The sequence below is a fragment of the Rhinolophus sinicus genome, linkage group LG15 (assembly GCF_036562045.2).
Source record: "Rhinolophus sinicus isolate RSC01 linkage group LG15, ASM3656204v1, whole genome shotgun sequence".
Lineage (NCBI taxonomy): Eukaryota > Metazoa > Chordata > Mammalia > Chiroptera > Rhinolophidae > Rhinolophus > Rhinolophus sinicus.
In genome coordinates, this window is record NC_133764.1 from 24,739,455 (window position 1) to 24,758,868 (window position 19,414).

At 33.1% G+C, this 19,414-nt stretch overlaps 1 protein-coding gene across 1 annotated transcript in view; it reads right to left on the reverse strand.

The window, feature by feature from the left end:
• BRIP1 (BRCA1 interacting DNA helicase 1) overlaps positions 1 to 19,414 on the reverse strand; it is a 153,031-nt gene that overhangs the window by 8,655 nt on the left and 124,962 nt on the right. The window contains exon 16 of the mRNA XM_019732469.2: positions 5,109 to 5,221. Coding sequence (XP_019588028.2) covers positions 5,109 to 5,221 — 113 coding nt within the window. The remainder of the gene's footprint in view (positions 1 to 5,108; positions 5,222 to 19,414) is intronic.

Genomic DNA, 19,414 nt, shown 5'->3' on the forward strand with positions numbered 1-19,414 from the left:
AAGTATGAATCACATTTCTTTAGTAGATAGAGGGCTATTCAGGAATATTTCATTGAGTTTGGTAGTTTGTGGGTTTTTGGGAATTAGTCCATTTCATCTAAGTTGTTGAATGTATGTATATATAGTTTTTCCATATTATCCTTTTAAAGACTGTGGTATATACAGTAATATCATGTCTTTCATTCCAGATATTGGTAATTTGTGGTTTCTCTTTTTGTTTCTTGTTAATTTACCTATAGGTTTGCTGATTTTATTGATCCTTTTAAAATTGATTTTTTTAGTTCCATTGACTTCATTTTTTTTTTTGTTTTCAATTTCATTGATTTATATTCTCATCTTTATTAATTCCTTTTTTCTGTTTGCCTACATTTATTTTGCTCTTCTTTTTCTAGCTTAAGGTGGAAGCTTAGATTATTGATTTGAAACCTTTCTTTTTTAAAAAGTAAGTATTCAATGATGTTATAAATTTCCCACTGAGTACTGCTATAGTCGCAGCCCATGAATTTTGATACGTTGATTTTCATTTATTCGTTCAAAACATGTTCTAATTTTCCTGTTTTACTATGAATTATTTAAAAGTATATTAACGTTTAAGTATTTGAACATTTTTCTATTAGATTTGTTATTGATTTCTAGTTTAATCGATTAATTCTGTTATGGTTAGAGAAACACACAATGATTTCTGAAGCTTAAAGAATTTTTAAGTTTATCACCTGGGATATGGTCTATATTGGTAAAAGTCCCTTGTACACTTGAAAAGATGTTTATTGTTACTGTTGGGTGCTCTATAATGTCAATTCAATGCAGTTGTTTAATAACATTATTTAACTCTTCTATATCTTTATTGGTTTTGTCTACTACTTCTATCTATTACTGAGAGTTACCTTCAAGTCTATACCCACAACTGTAGTTGTATATTTGTCTATTTCCCTATTCAGATCTGTTAGTTTCTGCATCATTGTATTTTGACGCTGTTTTTAGGTGCAACTCTACTTTAACTGAAACTTTAGAGTGCTCCCAATTCCTAAGATTTTCCATGCCTGAATCTGGAGGATCTTGTGAGCTTTTACGACTGTAGATTTAAATTTCAGCTTTCTCTTGCCTGCTAAGTCATTCAATCATTCATCTGTTTTCCAGTGTTCAAAATTTGTTGACATCTCATCTGTTGTTGTCCCCTCTCCCATTCTTTTTAATTTTGTAGGTTTGACATTTTTATTCCTTTACCCTCATGGGATTTTGAACAGGGGTACAGATTAATGTAAATGTTCAATTTTTCCACAGAGACATTAAAAAATCTAAATTTTATACGACATTCTTTCTTGATATAATTTTCAAGTAATCCATAGATTGTAAGGCATCAGACCATAAAAGTGGGCAGAATGGGAAGATGGATATTGCCAATATTATAGAACAGTGTTGAAAATCAACAGGAAGTTCAGATGCTTCTCTATTTTGATTACATTATGATCTTTGTTTAAAGTGTCCTATGGCAGAAAGGCATTGAAGTTAACAAAGCAGTTCAGAGAAAAAGGTTTCACCTTTTCATTTTTCCATTGTTTTCATACTGCCTTGCTCAAATGAATTATGCCCACTTGAGACAAAGATTATACTTTTAGTAAAGTAAACCTGTTAAGAAACTCAGTGCAGTCACAAAACCACGGTACATTCCCGAAAGCTACTATTATATTTCATAGACTAATATTATTTCAAATACTCTAATATTCCCATGTGAGCTTTAAAAAAAAAAGATAACATGTTTTAAAACTCAATTTGTTTCTTTTTACTTTAGAGTCTCTAGACATATCCCTTATAAGAAGACTGCCTGAGTATAGCATCTTTTATGTCAATCCATACATGAGTGTTTTATCAAATGATATAAAACAATTCACTTGATTTTTAAATGGAATATGTTTCTTTGTAAGTTGTTACTTGTTGACTGAAAATCAGTACGATGACAGTTGGGCTACCCATTTTTTAATTAATAAAATACTAAAACTACAGTATTATATATCAGTATTACAAACACATGCTTTTTATGAAATTCTAGAAAAATGTGTTTTGAAGTTCTAGAAGCGATTGGGCCAATATGGTACAGTGGGAAAAGCAGTGAACCTGGCATTTTTACTAATTCAACAAGCATTAATTGAGCCCCTATACCCCAAGCTGAGACATAGTTGGTTGCTGAGAATGCAACAGAGATATAAACAGGCTATTATAATACAATGAGATATATGCCATGATAGGGATAATGTATAAAATGCTATAGGTATCCTAGGGAGTCAATAATTCTAGTTGGAGAAGAAAAAAAAATCATGTCCTTCATAAAGGACATAATTTTCAACTAGGTTTTGATTGGTAAGCTTGCCAAATGAATTTTATGGTAGCTTGTATGCCAAGGCAGAGAGTGATGAAAGGATATGGTATGTTTAATAGTGAGATTACGTTTAATGGTGAGAACTTTAGTTCTCAAAAAGTAAGATACAAACATACAGTCATGAGTCACTTAATGACAAGGATATGTTCTGAGAAATGTGTCATTAGGTGATGTTGTCATCGTGTGAACATCAAAGACTGCATTTCCACGAACTTGGCTGTATGTTATAGCCTGTCGCTCCTAGACTACAAACCTATACAGCATGTTATCGTACTGAGTACTATAGGCAATTGTGAAAAAATGGTTAAGTATTTGTATATCTAAACATAGAAAAGGTACAGTACAGTAAAAATATGGTATAAAAGACCAAAAATGATACACCTATATGACACTTATCATGAATGAGCTTGTAGGATTGGGAGTTGCTCTCGGTGAGTCAGTGAGTGGTGAGAAGGCCTCGGACACTACTGTACACCACTGTAGACTTTATAAACACTGTCCCACAAGCCCTACCCCTGCTTCATTGTGACAGGGGCAGAAAGAACACAGCAAAGCAGTCAATGCTGCTCCATGCACAGGGATGTAGGCTGGACTGATAAGAAATATCAAGGAGAAACTGGCTGGGTAAGGACTAGATCAGCATGACAGTTTGTGACAGTCAGGAAGGTGTGAAAGGTGGCCTGAGGCTCAGTAGGAACAGGAAATCAAGATGGAGAGATAAAGAAACACAAGGGAATGGCATGGCAATGTGGTTTTGGCTATTGCATGTTGGAGCGGTGGTCAGATTGGGAACTTTTGGTATTCATAAAAAAAGAGGATTTTTAACATGGAGAGGGTGTAGAAATGTGAACTCAATATTTTGACTTTGAAAATTTGTTTTTGGTTCCATTGACCCTGTCTGGCAGAAAGGGCTCTCTCTGGCATTGAAATGATGGAAGAAATACTTTACATTATTACAACCTGAAAATATTTCCAAAGTACAGGGATAGGCTGGCTCTACACTACCACAGAAAGCTTTTACTAAAGTGGCAGTGGCACTTAATTCTTGTTAAGATAGTTCTTGTGGACCTGTGTCCTTGTACAGGATCTTAGGTCCTCAACAAAGTATTTATAGCAATATACTCTGAAGACCATCAGGCTAGATCTGAGAGGGCTATAATGCCCTCTGAATGTGTAGCGATGGAGAAACAGGCTCCCCCATGCTGAAACAGGTTAGTGGCTGACTGACTCGGATATAATCTATGTGTTCTAAACTGAGGTGCTGTGAGTATGAGGGAATCGATTGTCAAGCCCCGCAGATATAGCTCCCATCAGAGAAAAAAAAAATTCCTCCTGAACCATGTATTATTCCATTTCTTACAGGAAAGCTCCACTATAATCTTATGGGTTCATAAGCTGTCCATCATTGACTGAAATGTCGTTGTGTGATACATGACTACTTTGGCTTCAAATGGTTTCTTGAAATTCAAGACATTGCTTATATGAAAAGGAAAAATAATCAACCGAGGTAAGAATATTTATTTTCCTGAAGTGAAGCACAGTGTAACTAAGTCAATAATTTTAAATGTATATTTAGGCTCCCCTAAAAACTATTTGCTGAATATTAAAACTCAAAGGAAACAAAACAAAACAGGCCAATTAACAGGGAGAGACAAAGTAAGCAGATGAAATGCTTCAAGAACAATTTGCAGTGCAACTTGATGCCAAGCACCAATGGAATTTCTAGGCAGAGAAGGGCAACAGCTTAACCATATTAGATGAACCATAAAACTGACTCATTCAGTTTGAGGAGAAACACCTACAGAATACCAATCTCAAATGATGGGGAGGAAAGCAGGTGATGTGTTCTGGGATTTATATCCAGCTATTGCAGTTCTATGTCATCAGCTATATGTAAATCTGAATTCAAATGCAATCTGGTCTGCTTATGTGTAAATGGGCTAATGTGAGTGAACAAAATACAGGAGGAAAATCTAAATTTTGAATTGGTCAGATACTGGTTAGCTGTGGGTCTTCTGACTGAACTGAAAATATGTCAAATGGTCGTTTTCATGATTTTACTCTTAACCTATGTTCTTTTATTTGAGTTATTGGAATGCCTTACAGCCTCAAAGGAAAAATTGTTAAATGGTTAAACTAACTAAAATTTCATAGAGAATATAAAATGTTAAATTAGATTAAAAATCTAATTGTAGTGTTTATAAATTAAACATTTGTATCATATAATATGAAATTATGATATAAAACATTGATTTAAAAACTACTTCCACAAAGTACAAAACCTTAGAAAAAGGAGTATCATAATTAAATTTTATTGTTGGTGTTAATTCTTTAGTGTCACAAGCATGGTTTGTTTTAACCATCTTGAATGGTTTGTTTTTTACCCATAAAATCACCATCTGAGTTCTGATAATCATAGATAAATTTTTATTGTTTGAAGGTAAGCCTCTATAAACATTTACTGAGCACCTTTGAGTGGCATTTGTTTGACCAATCAAAAATTTTCTTCAAACTTTAGCAATTTTGACTTTTATTTTTGAGTTTCATTCATTCCATTCTTTTCAATTTTCACTTGTGACATCTATCATTGAACATATACCAGTTCCCAGGGTTCTAGTGAAATAAAATTCTATCAAATTTATTATAAGGAGTAAAGTAGCAAGACTAGATCTACATATAGACTTGATCACAGATAATATTATAGTAATATTACATTAAATTTCACTCCACTTACCTACCCAGGGCCTGGTTTAATGCCCTGTATGCTTGAATTTCATACCATTGACGACCAGGTAAAAGACCTCTCAATTCTGAATGCTGGTCATTATATTGTCTCTTTAGATTAACCTAATAATTTAAAAAATATATTAAAAATATAGTAGATAATTAAAGCTCATTAAAAAAACCATATTAACTTTTAATATCAAACATCATTTTATTAAGGTAGAGAGATTTTGTTTTGCAGTACTAAATTTGTTTCAGTTCATTTAAAACAATTCTACTCGTCCTAACATTCCCTGAATTCCTATATGTACACAATTAATTGGCTTTGTGGTGATGTCAATCAGTTGCATTGAGAAATAATTTACATAATATAAAATTCACAAACTTTCACTATACATGGAGATAAGTTCTGGTAAATACAGTCATATAATCACAATCAGAATGGAGAATATTTTTAGCATCCGAAAAACTTCCCTTCTGTCCCTCCCTTTTCAGTTAATCTTCTTCACTGCTGACCCTGTTTACCAATGATCTGCTTTCTGTTTTGCCTTTTCAAGAATTCCATGTAAAAGTCACACGGTATGTAACTGTTTCTGTCTTTTGTCGTTTAGCACAATGATTTTGGAATTTATTCATGTTGAAAAGTGCATCAGAAGTTCATTCTTTTAAGTTTATGCAGTCTGATAATCTCTGCTTTTTAACGGGGATGTCTAGACCGTTCACATTTAATGTAATTATTGTTACAATGTGGCGTAAATCCACAGCAACAGAATCCACATTCTTCTCAAGTGCACATGAAGATTATATGTTGAGCCACAAAACAAGTCTTAAGAAATTTAAGAAGATTGGAATCAGATCAAGTATATTTTTCAACCACAATAGTATGAAATTAGAAATCAATAACATGAGGAAAACTGGAATATTCACAAATATGTGGAAACTAACACACACCTGAACAACCAATGAGTCAAAGAAAAAAATCAAAAGAAAGTGAAAAAATAAAGATCTCAAATAAACTAACTTTAAACCTTAAGAAACTAGAAAAAGAAAAGCAAACTATGTCAAAGTTATCAGAAGGAAACTAAGATGAGAGCAGAAACAAATAAAATAGAGACTAGAAAAATCAATAAAATTCAGTTGATTTTTTAAAAAAGATAAACAAAACATCATTTTTTGCTAACCAAGTTAAAAAACACACTTTAAATTATAAATGAAAAGAGTAAACCAAGTAAAAAATAAAACACTCAAATAAAATTATAAATGAAAGAGTAGATTAAAACTCATACTACAGAAATACAAAGGATCATAAGAGACTACTATGAACAATTATATGCCAAAAAATTAATAACCTAGAAATGGATAAACTCCTAGAAACATACAACTAACTAAATGTTGCCATTTAGTTGTCATTTAAACCAAACGACTATTTGATGAAGAAATAGAAGATCTGAACACACCTAAAACAAGTAAAGAGATTGAAGCAATAATTTAAAAATCCCACAACAAAGAAAAGCCCAGGACCAGATGGCTTCATTGGTGGTCGGTCTACCAAGCATTTAAGGAAGAATTAACACTAATGCTTCTCAAATGCTTCTGAAATATTGGAGAAGAGAGAATACTTCCAAACTCATTTTAAGGCAGCACTACTCTCATACCATAGTACAAGGTATGATAAAAAAATACGGTGAATGTTTAAATTTTTAAAAAAAATTATTACAGTAAAAGACACATTACCATTAATCCCCCTCAAAATACTCTCCCTCATTTCAAACACACTTATTCCATCATTCTTGCCACTTTCTGAAGCAGTTCTGGAAGTCCTCTTTCGTACGTATCTTTAGTTGCACTGTTGTGACTGCCTTAATGTCCAGACTTGATTCAAAATATTTACCTTTCATGGTAATTTTGACTTTGGGGAAAAGCCAGAAGTCGCACGGTGCCAGATTTGGTGAATAAGGTGGATGAGGACACACCGTAATGTTTTTATTTGACAGAAATTGCCATATAACAAAAGCAATGTGTGACACGGAACCTTTCTGTTGAGATCAGAAAATATGGTGAATGCTATTGCTGAGTGCCATCCAACAGAAAGGCAGGGATCTTCAATACCGGGAGCGGTGTGTCAAACCTTAGTAACAGTGTGTGACAAGTTTCAACTTGGTCGGTGTAGTCAGTTGAGTGTGAGCTACAGTTGAGAGAAGGTGTGTTTTAAAGTGTGCCGTAAATCATCCTCCATCATGCCAACACTCTGTGTCTCACATCGCTTCTGGTATACGGCAATTTCTGTCAAATAAAAACATTATGCTGTGTCCACATCCACCTTATTCATGGGATCTGGCACCGTGCAACTTCTGGCTCTTCCATAAGGTCAAAATGATTCAGGACAACAAGGCAGCCATGACAGTGCAACTAAAGACACTCATGAAAGAGGACTTCCAAACTGCTTCAGAAAGTGGCAAGAACAATGGGATAATTGTGTTCGAAGCGAGGGACAGTATTTTGAGGAGGATTAATGGCAATGTGTCTTTTACTGTAATAAAATTTTTAATTTCAACATTCACCATATTTTTTTATCACAGCTCGTGTAAGGACACTACAAAATAAAATTATGGGCCAATACTCCTGATAGACACAGTTCCAAAAATCCTGAACAAAATACCAGCAAACTAAATTCAATAGCACATTAAAAGAATCATATGCTGTGATGAAATTGGATTTATCCCTAGAATGCAAGATTGGTTCAACACACAAAACTCAATAAATATAATACACATTAACAGAATAAAGGATAAAAATCATATAATCATTTCAACAGATGCAGAAAAAGCATTTGACAAATTCAACACCATTTTATAATAAAAACTCTCAACAAATTAGGTATGGAAGGAATGTCTTTCAATATAATAAAGGTGATGTAGACAAGTCCAAAGATAGCATCATAGTTGATACTGAAGAGCTGAAAGCCCTTCCTCTATGATCAGGAACAGGACAAAGGTGCCCAATATCACCACTTCTATTCAACAAAACTGAAAGTCCTAGCCAGAACAATTAAAATTTAAAAAGTAATCAAAGGCATCCAAACCAGAAAGGAAGAAGTAAAATTATCTGTTTGCAGATACTATGATCTTATGTGTATTGGAGAGGCTGTGGGGAAACAAAAACCCTTGTACACTGCTGGTGGGAATGTAAATTGGTACAACCACTATGGAAAACAGTATGGAGGTTCCTCAAAAAATTAAGAATAGAACTACCGTATGATCCAGCAATCTCTCTTCTTGGTATCTACCCAAAAATTTGAAAACATTTATTGGTAAAGATATGTATATCTCTATGTTCACTGCAGCATTATTCATGGTAGCCAAGACATGGAAAGAACCCAAGTGTCCTTCAATGGATGACTGAATATAGAAGATGTGGTACATATACACAATGGAGTATTACTCAGCTATAAGATGAAATACTGCCATTTGTAACAACATGGGTGGATTCTAAGAATTTCACGCTAAGTAAAATAAGTCAGATAGAAAAGGATAAGAACCATATGATTTCACTCATATGTGGGACATAAAACACAACAGATGAACAACAAAACAAATAAAACCTCATTGACACAGACAACAGAATGGTGGTTACCAGAGGGGAAGAGACTGGGGGAGGTTGGAGATGGTAAAGGGGGTCAAATATATGGTAATGGAAGGAGAATAAACTTTGGGTGGTAAGCACACAAACAGGCAGATGATATATTAGAGAACTGTACACTTGAAACTTATATACCCTGTTTCCCCGAAAATAAGACCTAGCTGGACCATCAGCTCTAATGCGTCTTTTGGAGCAAAAATTAATGTAAGACCCAGTTCTGATGGTCCGGCTAGGTCTTATTTTCGGGGAAACACGGTAATCTTGGACCTTAAGTGTTGATACCACACACTTATTAACCAATGTCACCCAGATAAATTGAATTTAAAAAATGAGCAGAGGACCTGAACAGACATTTCTCTGAAGAAGACATACAAATAGCCAATGGGTATAAGCAAAGGTGTTTAACATAACTAATCAACAGGGAAATGAAAATTAAAACCACAATGAGATATGAGCTCACACCTGCTGGATGGCAATTATAAAAAAGACAAGAGATAACAAGGATCTAGAGTAAAGGCAACCCTTGTACATTGTTGGTGGGAATGTAAATTGGTAGAGATATTATGGAAAACAGTATGGAGGTTCTTCAAAGAATTAAAAATAGAACTACCATATAATTCAGAAATCCCACTTCTGGGTATATATCCAAAAGAAATAAAATCACTATCTTGAAGAGATGTGTGCACCCTGATGTTCACTGGAGGATTATTTACATAGCTAAGATATGGAAACAAACCAAGTGTCCATTGATGAATGAATAAAGAAAATGCAGTATGTAATACACAAGGTCAGACAGTTAAGTTCGCGAACTCATCCTAGATAAAAGTACTACAGACCTCATTGCTGAATATCACTACGGTCACCTTCAAAGTACTCCCCTTGGGAAGCTATGCACCAATGCCAGAGCCTAGTCCACCCTACAAAGCAATTTTGGGACTCTCTTTCTGAAATGCCATGAGAGATGTCATCGTATTACCCTTGAAATCCTGAATGTCATCAAAATATCTTCCTTTCAATATTTCTTTTATCTTCGGGTAAAGAAAGAAGTCATTGGGGGCCAGATCAGGTGAGTAGGGAGAGTGTTCCAGTACAGTTATTTGTTTACTAGCTAAAAACTCCCTTCACACACAGTGCCATGTGAGCTGGTGCATTGCCATGATGCAAGAGCCATGAATCGTTGGCGAAAAGTTCAGGTTGTCTAACTTTTTCATGCAGCCTTTTCAGCACTTCCAAATAGTAAACTTGGTTAACTGTTTGTCCAATTGGTACAAATTCATAATGAATAATCCCTCTGATATCAAAAAAGGTTAGTAACATCATTGCAACAAGTTCGCAAACTTAATCGTCACACCTCGTATATACACATATAATAGAATATTAGCATGGATGAATGTGCAGAACATTATGCTAAGTGAAATAGCCTGACACTGAGAGAAATACAACCATGATCTCACTTGTATGTGTAATCTAAAAATGTCAAACTCATTGAACCCAAGAGTAGAATGGTGGTTGGCAGCAGGAGATGGCAGGGAAGCTGGAGGAAATGGGAGATGTTGGTCAAAGAGTACAAACTTTCAATTAGAAGATGAACAAGCTCTGGAAATCAAATGTACAGCATGGTGACTTGTGTCAATAATAATAATGTATTGTATACTCAAAATTTGCTAAGATAGTAGACCTTAAGTGTTGATACCACACACTGAAAAAACAGAAACCATGTTAGGTAATGGATGTGTTAATTACTACCTGAGGGTAGTTGTTTTATAATGCGTAAGTGTATCAAGTCATCATCTTTTATACCTTAAATATCTACTTTTTTTTTTCAATTATACTTCAAAAAAACGGAGAGAAAAAAAAAGAGGTCCATATAATGCCGTGGTCAACTTTCCACTGGCCTTGATACTGATCTTGGAAAGCTGGACCTCTCACCTCCTGCTTAAAAACTTTTCATGGCCCCAAACCACGATAAATAACATTGAAATGAACAACTGGAGAAAAAGTTTTGTTATCTAATATACAATGAGCTCATACATAATTAATAGCAAAATCTGAGCTACCAAAGAGAAAAGTGAGTAATGTCTGTGAGAAAATAAGTCATCAAAGATGAATGATAAATGACTGGTAACCCACATGAAAAGATGCTTAACTTTAGTAGTAAACCAGGAAATGCAAATTTAACAATCTCATTGTTTTTATTTGTGGAATACTGACAAATATTTACCAAATGTGCTTATATTTTCCCACAAGAACAGACAGATAATATGTACAAGGATATTTATTGCATCTTTGTTTGTATTGACAATAGGAAACAGCCTAAATGCCCATCAGATGGAGCAATTAAACATACTACATTTATTCTGAGATAATTATTGGGTTATCAAATGAAAATAAATTTATGTTTTGACATAGAGATTTAGCCAAGATATATATGTATTTTAAGTAAAAACACATACACACACAACCATGTATCATGTTGGGAATAAGGACCACAATTTAGAGCAATACTAATTATAAACCAGCCCCCCAAAAGACTTAAACCAAATCCTGACATGAACCACAGGGAAGACAGAGTTTAAAGATTGTGTATTTTGAGCTTTTCCAAGATCTCCTCTTACAAATTATTAAATTGTGCCCATATGCGTTGAAGATGATCAGCTACTAATTGATCTGCCTACAAAAAACCAAAAATCAATATTCTTCAGAGAATAATAGAATCCAGAATTGCTATTAATATACCATCTATAATGTCCACTATACAATAAAAATTATTAGAAAAATGTGATTCATAATCAAGGAAAAAAGTTAATAGAAAAAAATTAATAGTTAATAGGAACCAATCTAGAAAGGGCAGAGTTATTGGAATTAGCAAAGACTTTAAAGCAGCTGTTATAAATATATTTAAATAACTTTAAAACATATGGTTTAATGAATGAATTTTGGGGGATCTCAGCAGAGAAGTAGAAACTATAAAAAAGACCCAGATGGAAATTCTACACCTTAAAAATACAGTAACTGAAATAAAAATTCATTGGATGGCTTAACAGCAGATTGGAGAAGGCAGAAGAATTAGCTAGCAAATCTTAATATACAGATCAATAAAAGCAATGAAACACATCAATGGGAGCAAAATAACTTCATACTCACCGAAGACACTGGTATAAAAGAATCAAGCATATGAAAGCAGTCAGTAATGATCTAAGCAAATTTAAAAGTCAGGGTTGAAACAGTACTAATGCATTTGATATGATAGTGCCTCAAAGCCTCCACTATTAAAGGATATCAAGAATCTCTCACTTTTCTGAGTGATTGAATCTACATTCATTTTTCCATCTAGATACTAACAACACAGGGAGACTGTGTTAAATTAAACTTCTATTTCTTTGTTGAAAAAGAAATAATAAATTCTGCTGTCTTGTCATCGAATTTGATATTATAATCATATTCCTTATCAAAGAGACTCAGAATTACAGGGCAGAAAACTACATTCCTATTAAAAGCAGTGTCACATAAAGGGTACCACATACCCAGCCTTCATCTGGTCTTCATAAAATTACATAGTCCCAAGAGTGAACTACTTTTATACGAGGTCAGAACGTATGGTATACACAATTCAGACCTATTCAAATTTATAAGTTAATGAGTTTTTTCCTGTAAAAAGTAAAATGCAAGTTCTGAGCGAAAGGAAATTAAGTATTATGATTTTAATTTTTTACACACTAATTGAATGAAAAAAGGGAGTAATATTTTAAGCAGCTCTCAAAATGCTAGAGTCAAGCATCCCTCAATAAAGCTTTAAAAAAGGAGCCTAAATTAAAAAGAATGCTGTAGAAATATTAAAAATATAATATTTGAAATAAAAAATTGATACAATAAGAAGAAGAAATTTTTGGTAGCTTAAAGAAACACTCAAATTCAGTTCCATATTTACAGTTTTGGCTGTGTTGCAAGGCATCTGTAATAGGCACTAGAAATACAAAAATGACTTAAAACTATTTTCAGCCTAGCAAGAGCTTACAAGGAACAGAAAAATAATATGAGTACAAATAACCATCAAATAAATATAAGTGTTAACTTTGATTACAGTATATAGAAGTAAGGACTTGAAGAATGAAGACATGGTATGAATTTGGTGCAAGAGTAATGAGGGTCTTACATGGAAAGACAAAGGGAATGGAAAAGAGGCCCAGTTTGTAACACACTGTGGAGCTAAAGAACTTAAGTGACAAAGTAGATGTGGGGCTTACTAAAGAGGGCTTATAACAGTCAAAAATGACTCCAAAGTTTACAGCCACCAAGAGAAGCAGTCTAGTAATCCACCAAGAAAAGACAAGAAGAGAAGTTTAAGGAAGAAGATAATTTGGGTTAATCTATGTAAAAGAAATAATTTATAAACCGAGAACAGAAATTGACAATGAGCTAGCTAAACAGAAAGTCAACAATGGAAAAGTTGGGAACCAAAGATCTTATTAATAAATGATAATAATATCTATTGAGCTCCTATAATGCTCATGCACAGTGCAGTGCTTACTACATATTATTATCTCATTAAATCCTCACAAAAATCTTAAGAGGTAGATATTATTACTGCATTTTACAGATTAGAAAAATAAGGTTTAAAAGATTAAGTGGCATGTTGAATATCACCCAGCCTGTAAGGCGTAGAGCTGGAATTTAATCTGGGTCCATTTCCAGCACTTACTCTCTTAAGAATGAAAATCTAGAGTCAAGACATTATATAGCTTCTCCGAGTGATCTTAAGTAAGTTCTGTTATGGCTTACTTTTCACATTTGAAAATAGAATGAGTAAGGAAATCTAATTAAAATAAAATAAAAAATGGTTCTCGAATTCAATGACAGCAATTTATTCACCTATAGCAAACTGCTAGTAAAATCACAGAAATTGACTACAATTCCTAACAACTAGTTAAACCAATGAGAAACAGAATTGCTCCTTTCAGTGAGTCAGCTTTTAACGATCCCGTATGTAGTATTCCCTGGCAAGTATATAAAATAGTATGTTTTTGTAGTACAAGCCTAACTAAAGGTACAAGAGTTATTTTCTGGGAAAAAATTTTGGATTTTGACGATAAGTTAACAACTTATAGTTCTAAAGAAGTTGTAGAACTACTCAAGAAAAAACAAAGTCTCCTATAATACTATTAATCTTTTTACACAAAGGACATGCTTTAAGAGAGAAAAAAGTGCATTTCTGACAAGTAGCTTCCAAATTGGTAACAAATTTTATTTCATATCCCCTCACAAGAACCTGTCAAATTTCTAAATTAAAACTTTATAAACTAAAATATAAGGAAAATTAACTTTAAGTATCACAGACTGTGCTTTTAAAAGTAATATAAATAGGGTGGGGGGGTGGGGGGAGATGAGGGTAAGGGGGATCGAATATATGGTGATGGAAGGAGAACTGACTCTGGGTGATGAACACACAATGGGATTTATAGATGATGTAATACAGAATTGTACACCTGAAATCTATGTAATTTTACTAACAATTGTCACCCCAATAAATTTAATTTTAAAAAAAACATATAAATTAAAAGAATGCTAAAGATAAATACAAAAAAAAGTAATATAAATAGTAAATAATATTTTTAAAATATTGTAGAGAAAAATACTTTAAAAATTCTGTCCAACTGGGAAAAATATAAATTTCCCACCTATCTCTGAAAATGTAACTAAGCAGTTTCTCTATATTCTTTAACAGTATTCCATCCCACCCTACCCCAAAATCTGGCATTTATTCTTTGTCAGATATAATAGCTTAAGGGTTTTCAAATTTTCCAACACCATATCCAAATACTTTATAATGATCATTCTGCCAATGACAATTGTTGCTCTAGAAAGTATTACAAATAAAATATTTAGAGACAATGTAGCAACTATTAGATTAAATAAACAAAATTATCTTTCCTTGGTCTTTTATTTTTCATTAAAATGAATTAATTTTTATATATGACTATATTATTTCCATTTCTTGTAAATTTTCAAATACTCTTTATAATCCAAATGGCTTTTAAAGCACGGCCAATATTTTACCTAGAGAAATTATTTTAGGTGAAAAGAAAAATAAACGTTTGAAAGTAGATATATATAAAGGTTAACTCTGAAATATTTCTTAGTATTTAAAAATTTTTATTAAAGATTTTTAAAAAATAATAAAAAATTATCTCTGGAGAAATGTATTTAATTAGGGAAAGCAAAACTAAGGGTTTGGAAAAGTAGGAAGCCAGTACACCTCTTTTTAATGACACCAGAATCTATTTCATTGTACACTTAGGAATTATCAAGCACAAAAATCAATGCCCAATTTAAAATGACACAAAGCATACGTGAAAAAGCCAGTTTCTCCTGCCAGCAAACAGCCTACATGTTAAGTAAACCAAAGGCTGGAAGGGATTAGTTGAAATGTCAAAAGACAACCTTTTACTTTTACCTGCTCATCCTTATACACACATTCTCATCCCTTAGGCATGCTTTCCAAACAAATAGTTTCAATGTGCAGCAGCAAAAGGCCCATGGCAAGCTCTGCCATCTTGTAACTGTCAAAGAGATTAGTCTTTGATCTATTTGGGAGGTCATGTCCACATTCACATTAGCTATACAGTTTAACAATATTATACCTGTTGACCAATGCTTCTTTAATGCCTAACGAGACAGGCATTTTATATTATGGAAGTTAACTGTGAATGTTTTTTTCTAAGTTTTGACAGAAAGTAAACACCATAAACTGAGCTCAAGCGTGGTTTGGAAAAATGATCTTTTAGACCAGTTAACATTACTTTTCAAATATATTTTACAAGGCTTTCTCAAAATAGACAGCTATATTTAATTGTACACTCTGGAAGGAGTTTAAACCAATTGGTGCCCATCCCCAATAGACTGGTGTATGTATAGTTTTGGAGTGTGTGAACAGCAGAGAGACGGTAAATTATTTTATCAGAGGTTGCAAACTGAAGGCCCAAAGTTTGTTTTGTGTGGCCCTTACTGTAGCTTAAAACAATCTGAACTATTTGCCAACCCTCAACTAGCTCACTTATTTAAATAATCTGTTTAATTTCTGTAATGGCTTGAGTTTGTAACCCATTGCTTCAGATGTTGCATTAATTCATAAAACATTTTTTTCGTAACTGCAGTTCAAAGTTCACACAAAATGAAAAACACCCTCAAAATGGTAGATTCTAGACAACTGAAAATATTTCTGCATTAAAAGCTAACTTGATACAAGTAGAGATGAGATCCTGAATAGCAAAGATAGACAATCAAGACTGAAGTGGTACTTAGAGAGTTACACAGAAATACCCATATAATATCCGGGCAGCAGTTATATGATTTTGAATTCCAATTTTACCATTACATTATAATACACTTGAGATCAAACAATAATTTCCTGAAGTCCTCCAATGACTCGGTTTTACTAGGGCAGTGTTTAAGTAGTATACTACTGATAGCAGTAGTATATGTAAAGTAACCAAAAACATTATGCTGTATATATCAACAAGAAATTTAAGTCACAATTTTGAACATTAGATTATTTTTTCAACCTAGACAAACCCTTAAATAGCTCTGTTCAAGAGTAGTGTTTTATTAAGTAGCTTCTAAAGAAATAAATGGTATAATAAACATGAGGTGGGACTATAAATGCATCTCTTTACTACTTCCTCTTTTGAAAGAAGGTGGAATTTATCCCAATTCATACAAATATGTATTATGGTTTCAGTAATAAATGCCTTCCTAAAAGCAATCAACATAGGCAGACCATATATATATATATATATATATATATATATATATATATATATATATATATATTCTTGTATGTAAGCTTTACCACAAAACTTTAAGCCTCAAAATAAGACTAAGAACAAACAATCAGCTAAACTTACTAATTAAAAATATTTAGAAAACTTTGCCTCAAAAAATAAGCACATTTGTCTAGCAAACACTCAAGAAGAATAGTTTTATCTTTAGCCAAGATACAGGACCTAAAACATAAACATTTATAGCAAACCAAATCTGGAAGACAGAGACTGTGCATTAGAGGCATTTACTGCTCCATATCATCACAGTGTAAACACTTTTATCAGGGTATCACAATATAAATTCCAATGGTTAGAGTTCCAAACTCAGCATAAGATCTTGTATGTGAAATAATTTAGCTAGATAAAAGGAATATAGCTGGTTTTATTTCATCTGGCATATTTTCAAGATTTCTGAAACACCAAGTTAACCAAATATAGTATATATATATATTTTTAAATGGGGAACGATGGGTTTCTGCCAAGAGTTAAGAAGCCAGGCTCCCTTTTAGATTTAAAAAAAAAAAAAAAAAAGCACATTAGAAATGGTTTTCAATTGTTACGTACTTTCCTTGTTACGTTAGGAATTGACCATAATAATATACAAATTAAGACATAGTAAAGTAACAGACATAGTAGTAATAATGTAACTTATCTCACATATGCTTTAAGGCTGCTTTGGATAAAACACTTTTTGCAGAGAAATCTATATTAAACTTTGTGTCATAAATTGTCAGTGTTGAAAATAGCCTCAAAATTTCAAACATAAGAACAAAATATATTTCCCTTAAATCAGGCATCTCTTATTCTCAACATATTCAACATATTCAACCTCATCTGGTTATAATAATTTAACTACCATCCAGAATAGTTTATTGGTAATTCAGTAACATTTAAACAACCGTAAATAAATGCTTAGATAATAATGCAAAAACAGCATTAGATCTTAGTTTTTTTAATCACGAAAATAATTTGTCAAGATAAAAACACAGGAAAAAACTAGAAATTAATATTTTTCTATTTAAAGGGAAAAAAGACAGTTAATACTTTAAGACATGCAAGAAACTTTAACTTTAATATGCTTATTCTATAAAGCACTAAGTTAAAAAAAATTTTTTTTAAATAGGCTTTGTGGCAATTTAGTTATGCTAGCCACACTAAAATATTGCCCAGGTCAACCTGAAAATGCTTACATTATCAACTGCAGAAAATGCCATATATATACATATATATTCCCCCCCTGCAAGCCCATTTTAAGGGAAGAAGGTGTAATGGAAAAAGCACATGGCTTGGAGTCAGGGCTTTGACGCTTATTAGTTGTTTGACCTTGGCCAAGTCACAGTACCCTCAATTTAGCTTCCTTTCTCCATTTCCTCCTCTGTAAATGAAAGAAAATTCCTGCCAACCGTAACTAATAGAGTTGGATGAAGAAATAAATGACAATGGGCATGAAACATCGCATCACAGATTAGGGGTATGTGGGCCGGAGAGTCATTACTTATCCCTTAGTTTTAAAACCCAGTGTAGGTTGGGGTGGACTTTGCATTTTGTCCTATTACACTGCTGCATGCACATGAAAAAAGCCAGTGGACTAACAGAGACAAGGTAGGCCATCTAGCCAATGGTGGCCGGCCATTTACCTCAGGCTGTTCACTTGAAATTAGGGTTTTCACACTTGAATCAACTCTCTATGAAGGTGTTTAACCTACACTACTCAATATATAGACACATTATTTTAGGTGACTTATAAAAATAAGTTTCTTTGGCTTATGGAATGGCTACTTTTTCATCAAATATCAATGAAAATATGTACATTGGCAGAACATATTAAGAACACTGTTCAGTTTTGAAACATACCTTTTTCTAAGTGACTTATATAATTGATCTTAATTTTTCTGAGAAATTATAACTAACATTAGCATTCTTTAACATCCTTCATAATACTTTTTGATCATTTTGCAACCTAGGAGCTATATCTGAAGCAGAACTATATAAAATATGTTAGTGGTGTAATCTACAGAATGAGTGCATCCTTGGTCCTAAATATTAGTCTAAATATTATTTCATTCATATATCTTACAATCTAGACCTTCCTTTGTTAAAGTCATGAGACTTTAACAAATGAGAGCCAAATAACTACGAATAAACCCTTCGAGCAATAACAGCCAACATAGAGAAATATTATCTTACGTAAGAAAGCAACATGAGGCTGTAAATGGAACTGCAGGCCCTTAAAGAAATGAGCAGGTTATCAAGAGGCTTTGTTAAGGGGAATGAGTAGTGTTGCATTCAATAAGCGACAGAGACCTGTGCCTACTCCTATATAACCCTGGAGGACGGCAAGATCTCTCACAGAAGAGGCTTGTGGATGCCAGAAGATGCAATACCAAGAACTGTGGCCTTGAGGGGGTTATATAAAAGTTTAGTGGCAATGGCAGGCATACAAAGTAGAAGCTAATCCCAGTGAAGGGAAGCTCAAATTTACATGACTAAATACTATAACATTTAAAAATGAACACGAGCAAGAGAAAGTGTGCATGTAAAAAAAGATTACGTTGAGTATTAGAAAATACTGAAAATATACTTAAAACTTTAAAACCCTGTTTATCACCTCTATAGCCCAACAAATAGATTATGATACTTTGCCATCTAGATTTTTACAAATACATTCAAACTTAATTTTCAAACATAAATACATGTTACTTTCTCCCTTTACAGCATTGCTATTAGGAATGTTTGATTCAGAGCTTCTCAAATGTGCATGTGTGAATGTGGGAATAAAGGATATGGGATCATAACTCTAAAGTCTCATACTTAGGAAGTAATGAAGACTTCTGGTTTCAGGAAGGCAAAAACAAAAACA